At 36.0% G+C, this 21,825-nt stretch overlaps 3 protein-coding genes and 2 pseudogenes across 4 annotated transcripts; 3 read left to right on the forward strand and 2 right to left on the reverse strand.

The window, feature by feature from the left end:
* Positions 1-4,142: 4,142 nt before the first annotated feature.
* Positions 4,143-4,233, forward strand: LOC125581217 (annotated as a pseudogene).
* A 23-nt stretch (positions 4,234-4,256) lies between these two features.
* LOC125581218 lies at positions 4,257-4,368 on the reverse strand (annotated as a pseudogene).
* Positions 4,369-5,890: 1,522 nt separating this feature from the next.
* Positions 5,891-8,609, forward strand: LOC106377574 (vacuolar-processing enzyme gamma-isozyme). The gene is made up of 9 exons (XM_013817846.3): positions 5,891-6,279; positions 6,418-6,582; positions 6,666-6,822; positions 6,893-6,978; positions 7,049-7,248; positions 7,337-7,385; positions 7,482-7,691; positions 7,781-7,987; positions 8,255-8,609. Exons 1-9 carry the CDS (start codon positions 6,073-6,075, stop codon positions 8,435-8,437), a joined length of 1,464 nt encoding a protein of 487 aa, XP_013673300.1. The 5' UTR covers positions 5,891-6,072; the 3' UTR covers positions 8,438-8,609.
* LOC106377575 (CXXC motif containing zinc binding protein) lies at positions 8,578-10,372 on the reverse strand. 2 transcript variants are annotated; one of them, XM_013817847.3, is made up of 4 exons: positions 10,119-10,372; positions 9,550-9,657; positions 8,985-9,152; positions 8,578-8,865 (listed from the first exon to the last, which is right to left on the reverse strand). In XM_013817847.3, the coding sequence occupies exons 1-4, from the start codon at positions 10,218-10,220 to the stop codon at positions 8,740-8,742; spliced, it is 504 nt and encodes a 167-aa protein (XP_013673301.1). In that variant the 5' UTR covers positions 10,221-10,372; the 3' UTR covers positions 8,578-8,739. The 2 variants fall into 2 exon arrangements, with proteins under 2 accessions (XP_013673301.1, XP_013673302.1); XM_013817848.3 differs by having other exon boundaries at positions 8,963-9,152.
* Positions 10,373-14,089: 3,717 nt separating this feature from the next.
* LOC106377576 lies at positions 14,090-21,575 on the forward strand. The gene is made up of 21 exons (XM_013817850.3): positions 14,090-15,144; positions 15,547-15,662; positions 15,818-16,026; positions 16,128-16,247; positions 16,335-16,463; positions 16,543-16,668; positions 16,760-16,815; positions 16,933-17,032; positions 17,104-17,221; positions 17,302-17,511; positions 17,598-17,919; positions 18,019-18,221; positions 18,298-18,569; positions 18,680-18,807; positions 18,914-19,148; positions 19,495-19,683; positions 19,755-20,032; positions 20,122-20,311; positions 20,402-20,644; positions 20,952-21,040; positions 21,120-21,575. Exons 1-21 carry the CDS (start codon positions 14,348-14,350, stop codon positions 21,265-21,267), a joined length of 4,278 nt encoding a protein of 1,425 aa, XP_013673304.2. The 5' UTR covers positions 14,090-14,347; the 3' UTR covers positions 21,268-21,575.
* The last annotated feature ends 250 nt before the right edge of the window (positions 21,576-21,825 follow it).

Consider the following 21,825-nt stretch of genomic DNA (forward strand, 5'->3'; position numbering starts at 1 on the left):
CCACTATCCTTTCTGAGAATGGCACTATCCGTTCGGAGAATGCCACTATCCTTGCTGAGTTGGCATCCCAGAAGAAGTTCAACACCGAGATAATGCAGAAGCTAGATCGTTTGATGTCTTCGAGTTCATCTTAGTTTTTTCGGCTTTTTAAAACTTTCTGAATGTTTTTTTTTCTATTTCGGTTTGTATGAATTTTAAACTTTCTGAATGTTTTTTTTTCTATTTCGGTTTGTATGAATTTAAATTCTATAATATTATTAGTTTTAAATTTCTGATTTTTTTAATTTATTAATTAATTTTTAATATAAAAAAATATATAAAAATGCAAAATTAATTCGTTTTTAAAATTGGTATATTCCGACGAACTCTGAGCGTCGGAATATACCGACGGACAACGGTTCCTCGGAATATACCGACGAACCAACATCCGTCGGAATTTACCGACGAACCAATATCCGTCGGAATATACCGACGAACCAATATCCGTCGGTATATTCCGACGAACCAATGTCCGTCGGTATATTCTGACGAACCAACGTCCGTCGGAATATACCGAGGAATACACTCCGTCGAAATTGTCCGAAGAACGTTCTCCGTCGGTATATAGTTTTTCCGATGAACTCTGGTCTCGTGTGTCCGCATCGTAATATCGTCGGAAGTTCGTCAGAATGACGTTTCTCGGTATTCGTCAGAAAGTCGTCGGAAGTTCTGACGAAATTCGGACGAATTTTTTTTTCCGACAAAACGATACCGACGGACAGGTTCGTCGGAAATTCGTCGGAATCGGTCTATTCCGACGAATTTCTGACGATTTCGGCCATCAGAATCCCCATGTTTTCTTGTATTGTAGATGGGAGACATATGCAGAAGGGTGACATATCAGCAGATACAAAAGCAACCAAACAAATGTACAGACCTTCATCTCAGATGTTAACTGTTGCTTAGCATAGATCTTTGCCATGTGCCACTGATAATCGAGGTAATCAGTGTCTCAGCTCACGGTATTCAACCTTTTCTCCAGACTATCCAAACTCTTTTCAGCTTCCTTGTTATCCTACACACGGATCGCCTGATTAAAACCAAGCCATCCGAGCCCCAAAACAGCATCGAACATGGTTCCTGAGTATGTCTCACTGAAGCTTTCACAAGCCTTCTTCATTAGGTCTATATCATCCCAAAGCTGTGAAATTTTTATCTGGTTCTTTCTTGTCATATATATGCACCCACGAATCAATATTAAACCGCCAAAACCACAGTGAACATAGCTTCACCTTGAAACATATATACAAAGGAGTTGATATTAGATTCAAGAATTAAATTGATTTGTTGCTCCAAAAAAAAAAGAATTAAATTGATTTTAAAATAATTTAACTGAAGACATAAATAACAGATTTTTGAAGTAGTTAAATGATTTGATAGAAACTAATTCTTTTAAGTTTCATGAAATTTTTTAATCTGTATATAAAAATGCACAAAAAAGGACCACAAATCTTATTTAAAAAAAGAATGAAACTATAATCCTTTTCATGTAATACAGATTGAGAAAGTCAATTTTAAAATCAATTTTCTGTTTAGGCCCAACGTTTAAGGCTTTTCTTGACTACAAATTAACGCTCAGATTAAAAATATGCAATTGAACTTGACGATCCACATAAGTAATGATTTTTGTTCGTATCTTGTGTGTTGTAAAGGTGTGGGATGTACTTAGTAACGAAGAAGTGGCTACGGTGGTACTGAAGTCTACGAACGAGGCGAGGCAGGAGCGGCCGGCGGCCGCTAATGCATGGAGACAGAAATATCCGACGGCTAAGGTCGATGATATCCCTGTCGTGTATCTCTCTATCAACAAGAGACAAATTTCTCAGCGGCGTATACAATTAAACAAACCAACTTGCGGGAAAGATAATGACACGACATCTTAACGAGACTTCTGTGTTTTGCTTATGAGTGTGACTGTGTGTACATATACCCTTCAATTTCGGGTTCGGATCGGCTATTTCGGATTTTCGAATATTTCGGTATAGAGGTATAGAACCCATTCGGGTATTTCTGTATTTTGGGTCGGGTTCGGGTATTTTTAGTTCGGGTTCAGATATTTAGATTTCATATCTCAAATTTCTTGTATTTAAAATATAACTTTCATTTAACTAATTTTTTATTTTTAATAGATTGAACATTTAATAGATTTGGACATAATATTTTGAAACTAAAAAAGACATTAATTTGGTTATTGTTTTTAAATTTTGGATGTAACTTTTTGTTAATTCTTGAAATATAAAGTTTGGCATGCATTTTAAGTGAGTAACCAATCATTTTCTCCGTAATTCTATGTATATCATATGAACTTAAAGTATGTGTAGTATCAATATAAATATTTTATATAAAATGAGAGATGTAAACTAGAAATATATGGTTAATTATATATATGTTCGGTTATTTTCGGATATCCAATCTCTCATAATTCAATACCCGTTCGGATATTTTCCTACTTCGGTTCAAGTTTTGGTTCGGATTTTTCGGATCGAGTTCGGGTGTGGCTTCGCATATCGGGTAAAGTGCCACTCGTAATATGAGTGTTGTGTGTGTCGTGGGATGAAAGCAACAAGGACTTTTGAAATTTTGGACACACGTCATGGGAATCTATTAAATAATTATTGGAGCTTACCGGAATACTAATCCAAATTTGTTTTTCCAAGCTCTAGTTGAAGTTATATAATTTTATTGGTAAAATCTAACAAAGATGATATTGGTTCCCACAAATGGTTTGTAATATTTTTACGATTGATACCATCTCCAACCTTTCGTTTTTTTTTTCTCTTTTTGATATGAATCGTTTAAATGGAAATGATAGTTCTGCTTCAACGTGTTATAATAAAATAAAATTGTATTTTTATTATAAAAATAAGATAAACTAAATTGATTTAATAATTATAACACCAAATAAGTATTATTGTAAAAATAATTGTATTTACTATTCATTGCTAAAACTATAAAGTTATGAATGTCGATTTTAAAATATCTTACCATCTTATATAATTCCCCTAAGTCGGTAGATCGATTTAGAGAGAAAAATATCATGATGTATAGATGCATTGATTGATTTTGATTGCTTAGGTTGCCAGTTAAGTCAGAGGATGAAAACAGGTGGAAGAAAGAAACAAAAGCCGAAATACATCTTTTTCGTTGCTTGTTAGAGAGACTTGTAAGGAAAAGATTCCATTCACTCTTTTGTAATTTTCTTTTGTGATTCTCTCTGTTTCATTTATATATTTGTTGCCCCACAAGCTTTGGCATTCCATCTCTGACTTAGATGTGGGGGTAATCTAAAATTTAGATTCCAAAAGAAGATAGGATAAAATATACTACTGTTATAGATAACCCTAGTGGCTGTATAGAAACAAACAGTTTGCTGTATTTGAATCTTCAAAGTTCTTTGTATTGTTCTCAAAAAAAAAAAAGTTGTTTGTATTTTTTTTTCTTAAAAGAAAGGATCTTGCTATTCGAGTATAATTTTTTTTCAAGGAATTGACCCAACAAACTTTCAAAAAGATTAAAAAAACTAACAGATTTAATTTTGTATTTCGAGATTTTATATCTAGGAATCTAAATTAACGGGAGAGATATCTTTTAAAAACCATATTTATAACTAAGATATTAAACGTACTATATATCTGCAATTTCAATTTCATCTTATGTCATCTTAAATATTATTAAAAAAAATCTTGATAGATACATGGTGATGAGATACATAAACCAGATGCCAATAGAAAATCACTAGACATGATTAAGAACTATAAAAGAAAACAAAACCAACACGGAATCATTAAAAACGAATTGCAAAAACTTAAAAATTAAAGGATGAGATAAGAAATCCTACATAAAAAAAAAACAAATCTTATATGAAAACATCACTCTCTTGCTTGAGGAAGAAGAGTCCATGGTTATACTGGTGAAATGTTTATCCTGAGACCATCCATTTCAATGAACCCTCGCAAAAGAAAAACCAAACCTAACAAAACAAATGATCTAGAATTACGAGCTACTAAACCTCAGATCATAAAGAACATAAAAGAAACATTAGCTTCAAGAAACCGAGCAAGAAAAACATGTTTCAGCATCTCACCAAGAAAAAGTAAAAAAAAGTCCCTTTGGGGTCATCCGATAAAATTGGAACGATGCAGAGAAGATTAGCATGATCCCTTTGGGGTCATCCGAGAAATTGTCTAAATTTTTAGAAGAAAATCTTCAAAAGAGAAAAAAAAATGTCAATTGCTGGACCATTTCTCAATTTATGCGTGTCATCAAGTCGTAATGGGCCATGCTAATCTTCTTTGTATCGTTCCAATTTTATCGAATGACAATTTAGGCTCTTATTTGAGACGAAATCATCGTTGTTAACCAAAGGCTAACAATTTAAATATAACTAGCTTTTGATCCGCGCGGACGCGCGGATATTTGTTCTTCATAATGATATATTTTTAACTTTTGGCAATGCTATAAACTTAATAGTTTAGATGTTCTTATTACAAACTTATACATTATTCAGTTTTGACAGTAGTGTGTCTTGTTCAATGCGTTTAGTTTCCATTTTTAAACTATGACATTGTGTTTTTTTATTGTGCTTTTATTAATTTTATTTGGTAAAATAAACATTAAAGTCTAAAATATTAGAGTTGTAAGTATATTTGTGGGTTTTATTCAGTTTATTCATTTCATTTTATTTTCATTTACTTTTTGAAAAATATACAAAGTATATGTATAATGTTTAGAAAAAGTATTTATAGAATTTACAAAGTGTATGTATAAGGTTTAGAAAACACATAAAATATACAAACTGTATGTATAAGGTTTAGAAAAGGTATCCAAGTTATTTCCATTTCCTTTTATCGATTCCGTTATTAATTATTGTATATTATAGCATGTTTCTAAATATTGTTTCTATTAGTATTGGAATATTCTAATTTCTTTTTATTTATATATTAGATTTTCTTGTGATAAGTAAAAGATTGTAATCTTTTACGTTTAAGGTATAGCTAAATTTTAAGAATCCGATAGTTATACACTAACCATGTTAAAAATATTAGGAACAATCTTAGGAAGTAAAAGAATATTGTTAGTATTCTAATCGTAAAAAAATACCAAGAAAAGGTTTTCTTTTCGATCAATAATATTTAGGAAAAAAATATCCAAAAAAATTCAAGAAAAAAAAACAATAAACAAACAATCTTAACTCGTTACCATCGTAGAAAGACTTCAAAGCAATATCAGCATTCATAAACAGAAGCAGGAGCACCATTCATTAGAAAACTAATGGTTAATACATATAAATAAAGAGCTACTATCAAAGCTAAGTGTCGCTTCACATCCAAGCCTCAAATATCAAAAAAAAAAAAAAAAAAAAAAAGAGATCGATGTGACTTGGTGATGAATCATTTCTTCATTGTGTTTAAAAAAAACAATCATTTCTTCATAAAAATTACAAATTTGACAAAATAATTTGCATCTACCAACAACCCATGAATTTAGAGAAGACAATCATTGAAACGCGTTATTTTAAGTTCAATTGGTTTTGTAATTATTTAAAGTTAATTCTATCAATTTAATTTGACTGGCTTAATAATTAAAACCAGTGGCATGAGATGGTAATTCTTTAGAAAAAGTTAAGGTTATTTTTAATTTGTACTTCAGTTTTAATAGTTTATATATTATATATATAGATAACAAAAATCCAGCAGCAAACGAGGCTGATCATGATTAGTTGCATCATGAATAGATAAAGTTTTGCAAACCGAAATTAAAGTTAAAATTGTCACTTTTGCGAAGAAAGTTTCAAAATGTGTCTAAAAATGCAAAATCTATATAATTCTAGAACTAAATAAATAAATAAGTTACGCTTGCGTGCTTTATATAAGCAAAGACGTGTTCGTTCTCCGATAAGAAGATTCATCATCATATTGATTGGTTGACAAAAAACAAACAAAAGGAACAGATAAGAAAAGAAAAGATTCGTTATTTAATAGTCCCCCGCCGATTAAAAGATTCGTATCCACGTCACCATACGCCTCTCCAACGATGACACCTGTCGCCGTCGCCGTTCTCGTCCTCTCCTTGATCGCCGTCTCCGCCGCAAGACAAAACCCCGACGACGACGTCATCAAACTCCCCTCGCAAGCTTCCAGGTTCTTCCGCCCCAACAACGACGACGAATCTTCATCGTCCGGCACCAGGTGGGCCGTTCTGGTCGCCGGATCGAGCGGTTATTGGAACTACAGACATCAGGTATCGTGACTATCGATAAAGTTTGCTCCTTTATGTAGATTCATAACGATGGGTAGAGATAGATTCATAAGCTTAGTGTGAACTCTTTAAAAGAGTGTTTTTTTTATGATAAAGCTTTAAATTTTTTTTTGTTTGCAGGCTGATGTTTGTCATGCTTATCAACTACTGAGGAAAGGAGGATTGAAAGAGGAGAATATTGTGGTTTTCATGTATGATGATATTGCTGATAATGAAGAGAATCCGAGGAAAGGGATCATTATCAATAGCCCTCATGGGAGTGATGTCTATGAAGGAGTTCCCAAGGTTTGTTTTATTTTTTGCTTTCTTTGGTTTGTGTTATCTAAAGAGTGTCTGATCTCACTTAATTTTTTTTTTTTGTGTGGCAGGATTACACTGGAGATGATGTTACTGTTGATAATCTGTTTGCTGTGATCCTTGGAGATAAAACTGCTGTTAAGGGAGGGAGTGGGAAGGTTGTGGATAGTGGTCCTAATGATCATATTTTTATATTCTATAGTGACCATGGTGGTCCTGGAGTTCTTGGTGAGTTTTTGGTGAAACCCAAGAAAGTAGGATGGTTTTGATTAAAATATACTGATGGTTCTGTTTGCAGGGATGCCGACTTCTCCTTACTTATATGCTGATGATTTGAATGATGTCTTGAAGAAAAAACATGCTTCCGGAACCTACAAAAGCATGGTAAGTCGCCTGAGGTTTCTTATGATATGTTTTGTTGTTGTTGGTACCGCACTGACAGGGAAACCTGCAGGTGTTCTATCTTGAAGCTTGTGAGTCTGGAAGTATCTTTGAAGGGCTTCTTGAAGAGGGTTTAAACATCTACGCCACAACTGCATCAAACGCAGTGGAAAGCAGTTGGGGTACCTATTGCCCTGGGGAGGAGCCTAGCCCTCCACCAGAGTATGAAACTTGCTTAGGTGACTTATACAGTGTTGCATGGATGGAAGACAGGTAAAGTAGTGTTCTGTTTCTCATGTTTTGGAAATCTATTATGAATCTCCCGTATATTGATTCTGATGTTTTGTTTGACATGCAACAGCGGTGTGCACAATCTACAAACTGAGACTCTACGCCAACAATATGAGCTAGTAAGCTTTCTCTGCCTAATCTTGTAATACTTTTACTAATGACGGAGCTGAGCTTTTTTCAACTGTGACTTAGACTCTTGGCTAATGTGTTTTCAGGTGAAGAGGAGGACTGCTGGTGGTGCGTCGGCTTACGGTTCTCATGTGATGCAATATGGAGATGTAGGACTTAACAAGGATAAGCTCGACCTTTACATGGGAACAAACCCTGCCAATGACAACTTCACTTTTGTGGATGCTAATTCACTGACTCCACCTTCAGGAGTTACTAACCAGCGTGATGCAGATCTTGTCCATTTCTGGGATAAGGTTCCTTTTTCCCAATCTTCTTCACGTATTTTAGATGGTGCTGAAGTGATTAGTACAATTATTTTACATGTTATAAATTTTTCGTGCAGTACCGAAAGGCACCAGAAGGTTCCACAAGGAAAACAGAAGCTCAGAAGCAAGTCCTTGAAGCCATGTCTCACAGACTTCATGTTGACAACAGTGTGAAACTCGTCGGCAAACTCTTGTTTGGTATCTCAGAAGGTTCTGAAGTGCTAAACAAAGTAAGGCCTGCTGGACAACCTCTGGCCGATGACTGGACTTGCCTTAAAAACACGGTAAATAAATACATGCATTTTTACTTGTCATTCTTATCATCAATTATCTACATCATTGCAAAGTGAGGTCAGTATTGAAAAACGTATTGATATGGTCATGACACTACTACATCTATATCATAATATAAGATAGACAAGTCAGTCTGTGGAGCCCAGCACTCTATTATTATCCATGCTACTGAGAAAAAGTCAGACACTTGCTTCTCTACTGATTGATGGATGTTAATATAGATAAGAAAAGAGATTTACCTTCATGTGTATGTGTAGGTGAGAGCTTTTGAGAGACACTGTGGGTCGCTGTCACAGTACGGTATCAAGCACATGAGGTCATTTGCAAACATCTGCAACGCAGGGATCCAAATGGAGCAAATGGAAGAGGCAGCTTCACAGGCTTGCACCTCAATCCCATCTGGTCCTTGGAGCTCTCTTCACCGTGGATTCAGTGCTTAAAACCCCTAAATCCCTCTTTGCATTTGTTTAATACTAGTACCAATACCCAAATATTCCTATTTCGATTCCCCTGTATATCTCATTATCATTTCCCTCTTGATTATCTATTTGCTTTGTACAAATGCTTGTAGAAACTCAAGTTAATGTAAACAAAGGTTTGCTTATTTATATACCTTCTCCTTGCAAATTCTCAAACTTTGAATGGCTTTTGTAGCTGAAAATAGAACTGAGTAATGAGTTTCAGAACTTTATTAGAATTGTTACATAACACCAAGTGTGTAGAGAAAAAGAAACAGAACAGATCATTTGGTGACGGTGAAGCTTGCACGGAAGTTTGATATCATAACAGGGCACTCACCCTTCTCATCATACTCTGTGAACTCCTCTCCGCTCGACAAATCAATCTCATCAAACTTGGTTCCAGATTCCTGTTTAGGCCACACGAAAAAAAAACTCAACTCATGAGAGCTGCAAGTAACTATTAAGCATCAAAAACTAGAGAGGAAACAAAGCTTTTGTCCAGACCACTGTTAACGTTACAACTTACAGCTTCAGCTTTCCAAAATCCACCAAACCCGAAATCAATGGGTTCGTAGCCTCGACAGTCAAACACCATAAGAGGAGCATGTTCTCCAGCCTCAGAGTCTTCCCCGGTTAAAGGTCGGCCTTTTCCAGGAATCATTGTCACATTCCCTTCCCTTCCACAGAACTTACACTACACGGAGACAAACAAACCATCAAATTCAAAGTGCTAAGACTGTTGTTCAACTGTAAAAAAAATTAGTTAAAAGAAAACTACACAAGAAAGGTAATCATTTAGTAGAGAAAAAGATCAAATTACTACTAAAAATTATAGCAGCCAATATGCTAATAATGGACTGTCCAAATGCAACTTAGCGAACAAAAAAAAGCTTTTAAGTTGTGTATAAGACCGTGTCAAGGACATATGATATGTTAGAACGCTTTCATCCTTATAACCATGAAACTCTGCTACCGACCCACATCCAATAATGGGATTTTGACTTTTTTTGGAGTAAACCCGAAAGCACAAAGAATGTGTTCGAGCATGCATACTGTGAATGGATCATGAAAGAGTCAGGATCAATGATTACCTTCTGAACAAGATGACAAGTACCCCTACCACCAGGAGGAGTAAAAGTCTCATTCAAAGTAACACATGTTTCTTTCTGAGTCACCTCTCCGCATTGTTCACATTTCAACTAAAACACACATTAAAACAATCTGTTAATATTTATTGCTAAATATGAGAGGAGAAGACAAGAAAGAAGTATAACTGACTTGTTCGTATGTGTACACAAGCAAAAACAGCGAAAAAAACATCAACCGTGTCATCATTGAAGAAGACTCAAAATAATAATAAGACGACCATACTATTTGACATTGCTCACTTATTACAGAACATAAACACTTGAGGAAAATTATTTCCGACAGCTACCACTGACTGTTAAATCAATCTCAATTCCAGGGGTTTGATTCACAAGGCGAAAGTGAAACACTAGACAGGAAAGACCTGAGAGCAGCTACAACTACAAGCACTATGCGAGCATTTAGCAGTAAAAAAAATTCACCCTTTTAATCTTAAAGCTATGCAGAAGAATGATTAACTTAATCTCATATATACACAAGTAAACGAATCGAAGGATGCAAAAATGGAGGAAACCTTGAAGAGGTAAGGGAAGTTGGGATCGTCGCAGCCACCGGAGGGCTGGAGATTAGTGAGATTCTCGAGATCAGCCGTGATTTTGAGCACATAGTTCACCATCTTCTTCTTCTGATCCTTGGTGGTTTAAGGTAACTATGGTCTTGAGAAAGAATGAGAGTGCTTTAAATACCGGTCGGACCAGTAAACCGATCCGGTTATTGAAATAAAAGGTCGACATCTGTTAGTGGACTACAATGATTGGATGTCCGATGTCTCATTTCTCATTGGATTAATAGCCCAACTCGAAAACTCAGCCCATTTATCATTTTAAATCTTTTCAAATAACTTTTTGTTTAAATGTTTTTTTTTTAAACTAATTTTTGTTTAAATGTTTTTTTTTTTTTTGATAATCCAGGGGTTCCCCACTTACGTGGATCATTCCCCTGGGCCCGGTTAGGCAGCGGTCCACTTCACCCGGGAGGGCTTTACCTGGGCTGGGGACAAGGCCCAACACTCAGTACCGCATTTGATGACAGGATGGGCAGTTCCCCTCCGCCTGGCGTCGAACCCGAAAGCATGATAATTGGCCCGCAAAGTCCTTACCAAACGAGCTACCACATCCCGTCTAAAAAAAGCAAATTCAATTTTCTTTCACAATTGTACAAAGACATAATGATTTTTATTTTTGACAATATTATCTAACAAAGAATAGCTAACTAGACTTGTGAGCACTTATTTACATACTTCATTATAGTTTTGAAAATAAGAAAAGTCGATCGATCTATTTTGAATTTGGACAGTAAACAGTGTAAATATCTTTGGTCTCGAAATCTCTTACCTCACACATGTCTTGTAAGTCAGAAATTTAGGCTACAACAACATTTGTTCACTATTAAAAACACACGTTATAAATCTGTTTTTTTTTTCTCAAAACAATAACACAAAAGTTTGCTCCTGTGCTATGTTTTGTTCCTTTCTGACATAATATGTCACCGCAAGGAAAAATATAAAAGAATGTAAAAGCTCGTGCGAATAGTGGGAACGCACCAACACGCAACCTCTTCGGGGAATCCATCAACAACCAAACACGTTGAATTAAAGTCAATCTGTTGTCTTGCCATTTGGCTTGACGTCGGTTTCGGAAAGCCACGTACTTAGTGTGCATAGCTTCATGCCCAATCAATCACACTGTATCATTTTTTTTATATTTTTTTTGTAAAATGCATTCATAATTTAAATAAAAACGAAAATGTTTTTGTAATCACACTGTATCATCGTCATTACTTGCACATTATTGTCGTCATTATCATTTTACTTTTTGTAATCAATAATGTGGCTGATACTACTATCTATTCTACGTTAGTCTCCAGCGCATAAAATACAGTCCACAGATAAATAATCAGAAAGATTAGTATATTCTTGGCCACTCTTTAATTAACCGTTAAACTATCACTTTCGGAAAAGCATCTAGTCATTACTTTGATGTTTTCTTTTGATATATACGTAAACTAGATATCTAAGTTTTCCAACTTAAAAAATATATCCAACTTAATTTAATTTGTATTTTTCCTAACTTAAACTTTAATTATGTTAAGGGGAGTCAAAAGAATTATGATATGCTGAAAATTATATTCTAAGGCTTGAAAATGGTCTAGTCTATTATGTTCTACGGTCAACAGCAAGTGGATATTTTTTAAATAATATTTCTGTTGAACCTAAGATAAAGTATTTATATAGGAAATTACGTTTTATAGCTATAATACAAAATTCAATTAAGGATATGGAAAAGCAGCTCCTAGCCACTTTATACTTTCTTTCGACCGAAAAAATACTTCATCCGTTTCAAACAAAATAGAAAATTCTAATTATCATACATTTTTTTGTAATTACATTGTCTTCACAAATTTAACTAATAAAATTTTAATAAACACAATTATAATTTTAAAATTTACAGTTTATCATTAATTATACATTGAAAATGTATTAAATATATTTTTGCAATATTTTTTCGTAACGGAATGGACGACTTTGATGGTGGTCTATGCATTTTCTTTTTTTTTATGGTCATAGATATAAATTTAGTAGTATAAAAAAGAAACAAAAATTGAAGAATCAGTTTAAATTTATGAAAACTACAAAATAATTAATTAATGAAGATTCTTATTTTGTTTTGCATTTTTCCTTTCCCCTCAACTGAAGTTTTTCAATTTCCATTAATAAAAGTATCTAGAGATTCTTATTTGTATTTAACTAAATTGTATTTAACTAAAGTAAAGTTTAAAGAACAAAACAAAAGGTTTTGATTAAGTGTGGTGGTTTTAAATTAACAGGTATCATAAAATCACTGGTTAACATAAAAAAAAAACTCAAGTATATCATAGTTTCATGTTTTTTTTGTTCACATAGTATATCATAGTTTCATGTTTAAAAGATGAATGATAAATATATTATCTTAACTACCATAATAGGTGATATATTAAAAGAATTGCCTAACTGATTTATCGTATATAATTTGGAATATTCTCTTTTACAAAGCCGAATTCGTAGTTTGAATATATTGGAAATGTGGATTTTGGAAACAATTTCAAAACTGAATATCAAATTATACATGGTTATCAATCAACCAAATTCCATAATATCTAAATATATAATCGTGTCTCATACGTTTCGCAAGAAACATAAACTATATACCCTAAAAATTGCACCCTAACTATATGGAATATGAATCCCTAAACTCTAAACCCCTAAACATCATAAATTTATAATGTTGTATGTATATAAACCTAAACGTCTACAAACCTAAATCCTAATGCATAAATCATAGAACATGTAACTTTCAAATTGTAATCAGATATTATGTAATCATGTGTAGTAAACCATATCATAGGTGCTTAAACCATAGAAAATGTAACATTTGTATATACATTAAGGTTTAAAGAATATGATTTGAAACCATACAATATATGGTTTCAAATATAGTTGGGGACCAAACCGATATTAGAAGATAAAGACCCATTGAGTTTTGATTAGGATAACCATAGAATAGATTAAGACAAACCAAAATTGAAAAAGCGGTAATTAAAACGGTTTAGGAAAAACTAATCATGCATTAGCCATGTCAACAAGTTGATTTAGTTTTTTATTTTTTCTAACTTAACATTTAATTATGTTACGGGGAGTCAAAAGAATTATGTTATGTTGAAAATTATATTCTAAGGCTTGAAAATGGTCTACAGAAACTTTAGCCTATTATGTTCTAGTTTCGACGGTCAACAGCAAGTGGATATTTTAAAAAACGTTCCTGTTGAACCTAAGATAAAGTATTTATATGGGAAATTACGTCTTATAACTATAATACAAAATTCAAGGAACTGGAAAGCATCTCCTAGCCACTTTATATTTTCTTTCAACAAAAAAAATACTTCATTAAAAAAAAAAAATTTCTAATCATCGATAAATTTTTTTGGTAATTAAATTTTCGCCACAAAATCTAATCAATAAAATTTTAATAAACGAAGTTATAATTTCTAGAATTTACTGTTTATCATTAATTATGCATTAAAAATGTTAAAAATATATTTTTGTAATAATATTTTTAAAATAATGTTTTTTCGTAACGGAATGGGATACTTTGATGGTAATCTATACATTTTATTTGTTTTATGGTCATAGATAGAAATTTAGTAGTATAAAAAAGAAACAAAAATTGAAGAATCAGTTTTAATTTATGAAAACTACAAAATAATTAATCAATGAAGATTCTTATTTTGTTTTGCATTTTTCCCTTCCCCTCAGCTGAAGTTTTCCAATTTCCATTAATAAAAGTATCTAGAGATTCTTATTTGTATTCAACTAAAGTAAAGTTTAAAGAACAAAACAACAGGTTTTAATTAAGTTTGGTGGTTTAAAATCAACACGTGTCACAAAAACATTGGTTAACATAAAAAGAAAGTCTCACGTGTAACGCCCAAAGCTAAAAGCTAAAAGCTTTCTAAAACTTTCTCCACCATTTACCGAACAAAGCGCGCCTCTCGCTTCCTTCCTTCAACCTCTTTGCGCTCTCTCTCTCTCTCTCTAGACAAAACCAAACCTATCTTTCTTCTCCTCTCTGTCTCGACGAAGCTCTATTCTGTCTCTTCGTATTTAATTTTCTTTTCTGATTTTAATTTTTTTTCGTAGCGACGCAACGGTTAATGTCTTCGTTTTATTGGCTTCTCTCATCTGTAGATGATTAGAATACTCTTTCAATGATGAGATTCGTCTTCTTCTTCATCGTCCTCTACGTGTTAACCGCAAATCCGAAACTAATCGCATCTTGGGATGAGTCTCCGATTAGATTCTACAATCCTCCCACACCTTCTCCGGCGCCATCGCCGGAGCCTAGCCCTGATGATGAATCTTCTCTTTCGTGCGTTGACGACCTACACGGCGTTGGCTCGCTGGACACCACGTGCAAACTCGTCGCCGATTTGAATCTCACACGTGACCACTACATCTCCGGCAAGGGCAACCTCGACGTCCTGCCCGGCGTCAGATTGGTTTGCAACATCCCGGGATGCTCGTTGACCGTCAACATCTCCGGGAACTTCTCGCTGGCCGAGAACTCGACGGTTATCGCCGGGAGTTTCCGCCTCGCGGCGGAGAACGCCGATTTCGCGGTTGGCTCGGCGGTGGACACCACCGGATTGGGCGGGGAGCCGCCGTCGGGGGCGAGCGGGACGCCGGAGGGGGTGGATGGAGCCGGCGGAGGGTACGGTGGGAGAGGAGCTTGCTGCTTGTCCGACACGACGGCGAAGCTTCCCGGGGATGTGTGGGGTGGTGACGTGTACGGCTGGTCGTCTCTCGAGAAGCCGGAGGTTTATGGTAGTAGAGGTGGGTCCACGAGCAATGAGGTTGACTACGGTGGAGGTGGCGGCGGGATGGTGGCGATGGAGGTGTTAGGGCATGTGGGGCTAAACGGCAGCGTTTTAGCTGATGGGGACAGTGGTGGAGTCAAAGGTGGTGGTGGGTCCGGCGGCAGCATCTTCGTCATGGCACATAAAATGTAAACTCTTTCTTTAATCTTTGTTAATCGACATCTAATTGTTTCTTTCTTTAATGGGAGAGAGTTTTGATTATTTTAGGCTTTGCATTGGTTCACTGATGTTAAGAAAAAAAAAAGATAGAGAAAGAGTTATTACTCGTCTGATTCCACATTTGGTGGTTGGTGGTAACTTAATGCAGACAAAGGTTTACCTTTAAATAATGCTGCATTTAGCATCTGTCTTTTTTGAATCCACTTTGGTTTTGTTTTCTAGTGAATTGTGAGAACTTAATATCTAGAAAGCTCCAAATTTTTAATGAGGGTTTTTAGTTACATCTATTGTTAGAAACCATTTACTCTATGTAATGTATTATGCTATTCCCATTTGATGGGCTGATAGAAATGCTTTGGTTGATGCCACAGGGAAGGAAATGGTCGGATAAGTGCATCTGGAGGTGATGGTTATGCTGGTGGAGGTGGTGGACGAGTATCTGTCCATATATACAGCCGCCACTCTCAGCCGAAAATCTTTATCCATGGTTAGGCTTCAGTTTTGGTCTAATAACCATTCCTTAAATTGACATTATGATGATGATACTCTGCTGGGAATTTTCTTGCCAACTCATATTGATGGTCCCATCTTTTGTTTAATAAGTATTTGTGACAGTTCAATTGTATTTTTTTATTTTTGTAGGAGGAAGTAGTTTTGGTTGTCAAGAAAATGCTGGAGCTTCTGGGACTCTGTATGATGTTGTTTCAGAGAGCTTAACTATAGACAACGAGAATAAGACAACTTTTACAGACACTCTTCTCTTGGAGTTCCCTTACCATCGCCTTTTCACCAATTTGTATATCCAAAACATGGCAAAAGTTGCTGTTCCCTTGCGTTGGAGCCGTGTCCAGGTTTGTGAAAATTACTAAGATTCTTGACTGTTGTTAAAGATTTTTAAGAATATTGTTTTAGGTACTAAAGAGGTTTATACTATATGTTACTGGACTTACAGGTTCAAGGATCAATAAGTTTGTCAAATGGTGGAGAGTTGAACTTTGGTCTTGCTCGTTATGCTTCTTCAGAATTTGAGTTATTCGCAGAGGAAGTCTTGATGAGCAACTCTGTTATCAAGGTACCTGATTAAACTTGTAAAGACACATGAGTTTTTGTTTTTATTTCTTCTGTGTTAGACTATGTGAATCTCTATGCTATGTGGTAGGTGTTTGGGGCATTGCGTATGACAGTCAAAGTGTTCTTGATGTTGAAGTCAAGAATGTTTATTGATGGTGGTGGAGTGACAATGCTGGGGACTTCAATGCTTGATATTAGTAATTTGTTAGTGCTCAAGGTATTCTAATTATATGTTCATCATTTGCTGCTAGTATACAACCTTGATGTCATATAATTGGCTCTTTACTTTTATATAGGAGTCATCTGTGATACAGTCCAATGGAAACCTCGGAGTACATGGGCAAGGTCTGTTACATCTAAGAGGCGCTGGAGATACAATTGAAGCACAACGGCTGATTTTGTCTTTGTTTTATAGCATCAAGGTAATAAAGATAACCTGCATCATATTTCTTGGGCTGTTACATGTAATGTTACTAGGTAAAGGGGTTGACACTTTCATATATGGTTGTGAAGGTTGGAGCTGGAGCGGTCTTGCGTGGTCCTTTGCAGAATACATCAACTGGTGGCCTGTAAGTTCCGAAGGTTCGGATGATCCTTCCACATAAGTCTTTAATCTCTTATAACATTTTGTTTTGTTGTTGTACTGAGCCTGCTAATTTTTTTTTATGTTTGGTTTTGTTTTTAAGTACTCCAAAGCTTTACTGTCAACGAGAAGATTGTCCTGTTGAGCTACTCCACCCGCCGGAGGATTGCAATGTCAATGCATCACTTCCATTCACTCTTCAGGTGCTTGCTTGTTCACAGAATAAATATGAATATGATGAGTGAATATGTTCTAATAGTTTTCTCTGTTGCAGATCTGCCGAGTTGAAGATATTACTGTTGAAGGTCTCATCAAAGGGTCTGTTATACATTTCCATCTGGCTAGAACCGTCGTTGTCCGCTCTTCTGGAACAATAACTGGAGATGGGATGGGTAAGGCACACATACTCATTGAAGATTTTTTTCTTATGTGATATGAACAAGTTTTTTGAGAGATTTAATTATGAACACAGGCTGCAAAGGTGGAGTTGGGACAGGTAGGTTTCTTAGAAGCGGTATTGGGAGTGGTGGTGGACATGGTGGTAAAGGTGGAAGCGGGTGTTACAATCATACTTGCATTGAGGGTGGAGATGCTTATGGAAATGCAGATCTACCTTGTGAACTTGGCAGTGGAAGTGGAGATGAAGAGTCATCAGATTCAGTTGCTGGTGGAGGAATCATTGGTAAGTCATGTTGCACATTTAGTATTCAATTTTTTTCAATATTTATTGTTTCTGTAATGTTTTTTTTTTCTTACCAATTTGTGAAGTGATTGGTTCACTTGAGCACCCACTCTCAAGCTTGTCACTTGAGGGAACGATAACAACCGATGGTGAGACTCCCAGGAAGACGCTTAAAACCATAAGTAACACAAGTCTAGGACCCGGTGGTGGTTCAGGTGGAACAGTACTTTTGTTCTTGCGCTCACTTGACATAGCTAAGTCCGCTATTCTCTCTAGTACTGGGGGAAACGGTAGTCTAAAGGGAGGTGGTGGGGGAAGTGGTGGAAGGATTCATTTTCATTGGTCAGATATTCCAACTGGTGATGTTTATCATCACATTGCCAACGTAAAGGGAAGAGTTTATGTAAGGTTTGTCACTAAAAAAAATTCATTCTTTTGTTATATTCTAATTTATTTTCTTAATGCATTCTCAAAACATAATGTATGATTTGTATTATTAATTTACAGAGGAGGGTTGGGTGCAAGTGAAGACAACGTTGGAGAGGCAGGAACTTTGACTGGTAAAGCTTGTCCAGAAGGCCTCTATGGTCTATACTGCGAGGAATGTCCAGTTGGAACTTATAAGAATGTTACTGGATCTGATAAAGCTCTGTGTAGTCTTTGTCCAGCTAGAGATCTTCCCCACCGTGCTGTATACATCACTGTTCGAGGTACTTTTTTGTATGAGAAACACTGGGCGGTCTATGAGCTTGAATTAAATAACTTTGATTACTTGTTTCTTGACAGGTGGTGTTGCGGAAGCTCCTTGTCCATATCAATGCGTTTCGGATAGATACCACATGCCGCATTGTTACACTACACTTGAGGAGTTAATATACACATTTGGTGGACCTTGGCTGTTTGGTATTCTTCTGGTAGTTTTGCTCCTTCTACTAGCACTTGTTTTCAGCGTTGCCCGGATGAAATTTATAAGTGGCGAGGAGGTACACGGAGCTACCACAACTCATCATGGCTCTCAGATTGATCACTCATTCCCATTCCTTGAGTCTTTGAACGAGGTTTGCTTAGTTACTCATTTTTCATGTGAATGGAACATAACAATTGAGGAAATAGTATTTGGTTGCTTAGTTTCCTTTTATAGTTAATATTTGTGTTTATGTTTATTTAGGTGATGGAGACAAGCAGGGTGGAGGAATCACAGGGACACATGCATAGGATATATTTCTTAGGTCCTAATACTTTTAGTGAACCTTGGCATCTTTCTCATACTCCCCCAGATGAAATAAAGGAGATTGTGTTAGTTACTTATTACCTTTTTTGACTATAGTTTAGTTCATGCCTGAAACTTGTTTGTGAAATACATTTTGCTTTGGTCTCCTTACTTGACTTTTTCTTTTTTTAGGTATGAGGCTGCGTTTAATGGATTTGTTGATGAGATCAATGCTATAGCTGCATACCAGTGGTGGGAGGGTGCGATATACATCATGCTTTCGGTTCTTGTCTATCCTCTAGCGTGGTCGTGGCAGCAATCACGGAGGAGGCTGAAGTTTCAGAAACTCCGTGACTTTGTTCGATCAGAATATGACCATTCTTGTCTACGCTCATGTCGTTCAAGGGCATTATATGAGGGGCTAAAGGTACATACTCTATCCATTAGAAAGAAAGATAAATTGCTAAAAGTAGTTTTACGTGAGAATAGGACAAGTTGTATTAGGATTTTAGGACATCTCCAATGCTATTCTATATTTTACTCCAAAATAGAGTGGAAAATGGAGCAATGAACAAAAAAAATATTACACCATTTTTTTTTTTGTCTGTTCATCATTCCATTTCTCACTCTATTTTGGAGTAAAATATAGAGTAGGGTTGAAGAGCGTTGTAAGCTTATATTCTCCTCAAGTTGCATACAGTATCATGTTATATTGACCTTTTTTAGTATCATTGGTTACAAATTTAAATTAAATTTGTGATGTGAATGTGCAGGTAGCTGCTACTCCTGACTTAATGCTAGCTCATCTAGATTTCTTCCTCGGTGGCGACGAAAAGAGAAACGATCTTCCACCTCCTGTTCATGAAAGATTCCCAATGCCTTTAGTTTTTGGAGGCGATGGAAGTTACATGGCTTATTACTCACTCCAAAGCGACGATATTCTAACCAGTCTTTTGAGCCAGGTTCGGTCTTTTCTTGTTACATAAGAGTTGAGTGTCAATGTCATACTGAACTTACCTTGTTTTCTGTATAGTTGGTTCCACCAACCACTTGGTACCGCTTTGTTGCTGGCCTTAACGCTCAGCTGCGCCTTGTTCAGCAAGGGAAACTAAGGTCAACTTTTCGCTCGGTTATGAGATGGATTGAGACTCACGGAAACCCTGCCTTGAAAAGAAACGGTGTACGTGTCGACCTAGCTAGGTTCCAGACCTCTCCTTCCTCGTCTTGCCAGTATGGAATCCTTGTTCAGACCACTGTAGATGATGTGGCATCACCAAGAGATGTTAATGAGACAGAACAGCAGCATCCTTGGTAAGAAAAACTTCACCTCGCTTCTCTCTGATGTTTATTTGTTATAAAGCCAAAGATGTAGACTCATTCTTTGAGTTTTGAATATACAGGGGTGTACAAATTGATAACTCGTCTGGTGTGCATTTCACACAGTCTCCAACTAGCTCAATCAATCACTTCAGGCACCGAGACGGCGGAGAGATCATAGACATTGGTAGCTTGCAGTTTCTCAAAGAAGAGAAAGATGTCATCTCCCTACTCTCCTTCTTGATTCATAACACAAAACCTGTTGGCCATCAGGTAAAAGCCTCTCTGTGATTTCAAACATTATTGCATTCTCTTTTTTTTTTTACTTACCAAAGGTTTTTTTGAAATGTGGTGTGATGACAGGATCTGGTTGGTTTGGTTATCTCGGTGCTGCTTCTAGGAGATCTAACTCTAATGTTACTCACGCTGCTCCAACTCTACTCTATATCTGTGCTGGACGTTTTTCTCGCTTTGTTTATTTTACCTCTCAGCATCCTTTTCCCTTTCCCTGCTGGAGTCAGCGCTTTGTTTAGCCATGGACCAAGGCGTTCTGCTGGACGCACTCGTGTCTATGCCTTGTGGAACATCACATCTCTGGTCAATGTCGTAAGTACTTGTCTTCTTTATGAAAATACTTTCCGCAGAATTAGATAATACAAAACAAAAGAAAACAGACAAACTTGTGGATTTGTACTGATATTGTTGGTTAATTTAACAGATTTAAACCGATTTAAACCAGTTTAAATCGATTTAAGATTTTTTTTCTAAAATCGTTTTAGCTAGGACCTAGTTACTGCCTAGGTGGGCGGCGCATACACCAATTTACTACTCTTCTTAAAGCTTAATATGGACCTTCTCTTGTTTCTGCAGTCTCATTCACCTTCTATTACATGATTAAAAAACTTTTGTGCAGGTTGTTGCGTTTGTGTGTGGATATATTCACTATCATGGCTCATCAGCTGGAAAAAAGATTCCATATCTCCAGCCATGGAACATTAGCATGTGAGAAGGACCTTTAAATCTCAAATCTTATAATAACACATTCATTCTTCCGACATCAACTAACATTTTGTTTTTGCAGGGACGAGAACGAGTGGTGGATATTCCCGGGCGCTTTGTTCTTGTGCAAAGTGTTGCAATCCCAACTAGTAAACTGGCACGTTGCGAATCTTGAGATACAAGATTACTCCTTATACAGTGATGACTCCGAGCTGTTCTGGCAGTCGTAAGACACGAAACTCAAACCATAATTTAATACAAAACACAGGTGAAGGGAGCTGGTTTTTTTTATAAAAGGCGTCTTCTGGTGCAACAAGCTGATTCAAAGATTTTTCAGGTGAATATAGCTAGCTAACTCTTTAGGCAAGTAGTTAAAGGAATGAATAATCCTGAAAGGGAACAAAATGCATATGCTTGTATTTGATTCCGCCACGCCAAGATCCATCTTGTTTTTTCAGATGATTGGGACTGGAATATTTGTTTCGATGTTTTAAATGATGTTACAAAGATTATTTTCTAGTGGCTTGCTGCTGTCTTACTTGTCATATACAATGTTGTGGTGAGTTCTGGACTTGAAATGTTCAAGAGATTACAATTGACAGCTTTGAGGCAACTTTTGTTCTTTCCAAACCAATTTAAGATTAGAAACAACATAACAATAGATCCTGGAACAAGAACCTGAGTTGATGAGAATGAATCTCCTTAGCCACAAACCCAGAGAAGCTGCAAACGATAGACGCACACCCACAAAGAACATCAACTATGATCCTACACAATAAAAGCGAAGG

Source organism: Brassica napus, chromosome C1, assembly GCF_020379485.1.
Source record: "Brassica napus cultivar Da-Ae chromosome C1, Da-Ae, whole genome shotgun sequence".
NCBI classification, from domain to species: Eukaryota; Viridiplantae; Streptophyta; class Magnoliopsida; order Brassicales; family Brassicaceae; genus Brassica; species Brassica napus.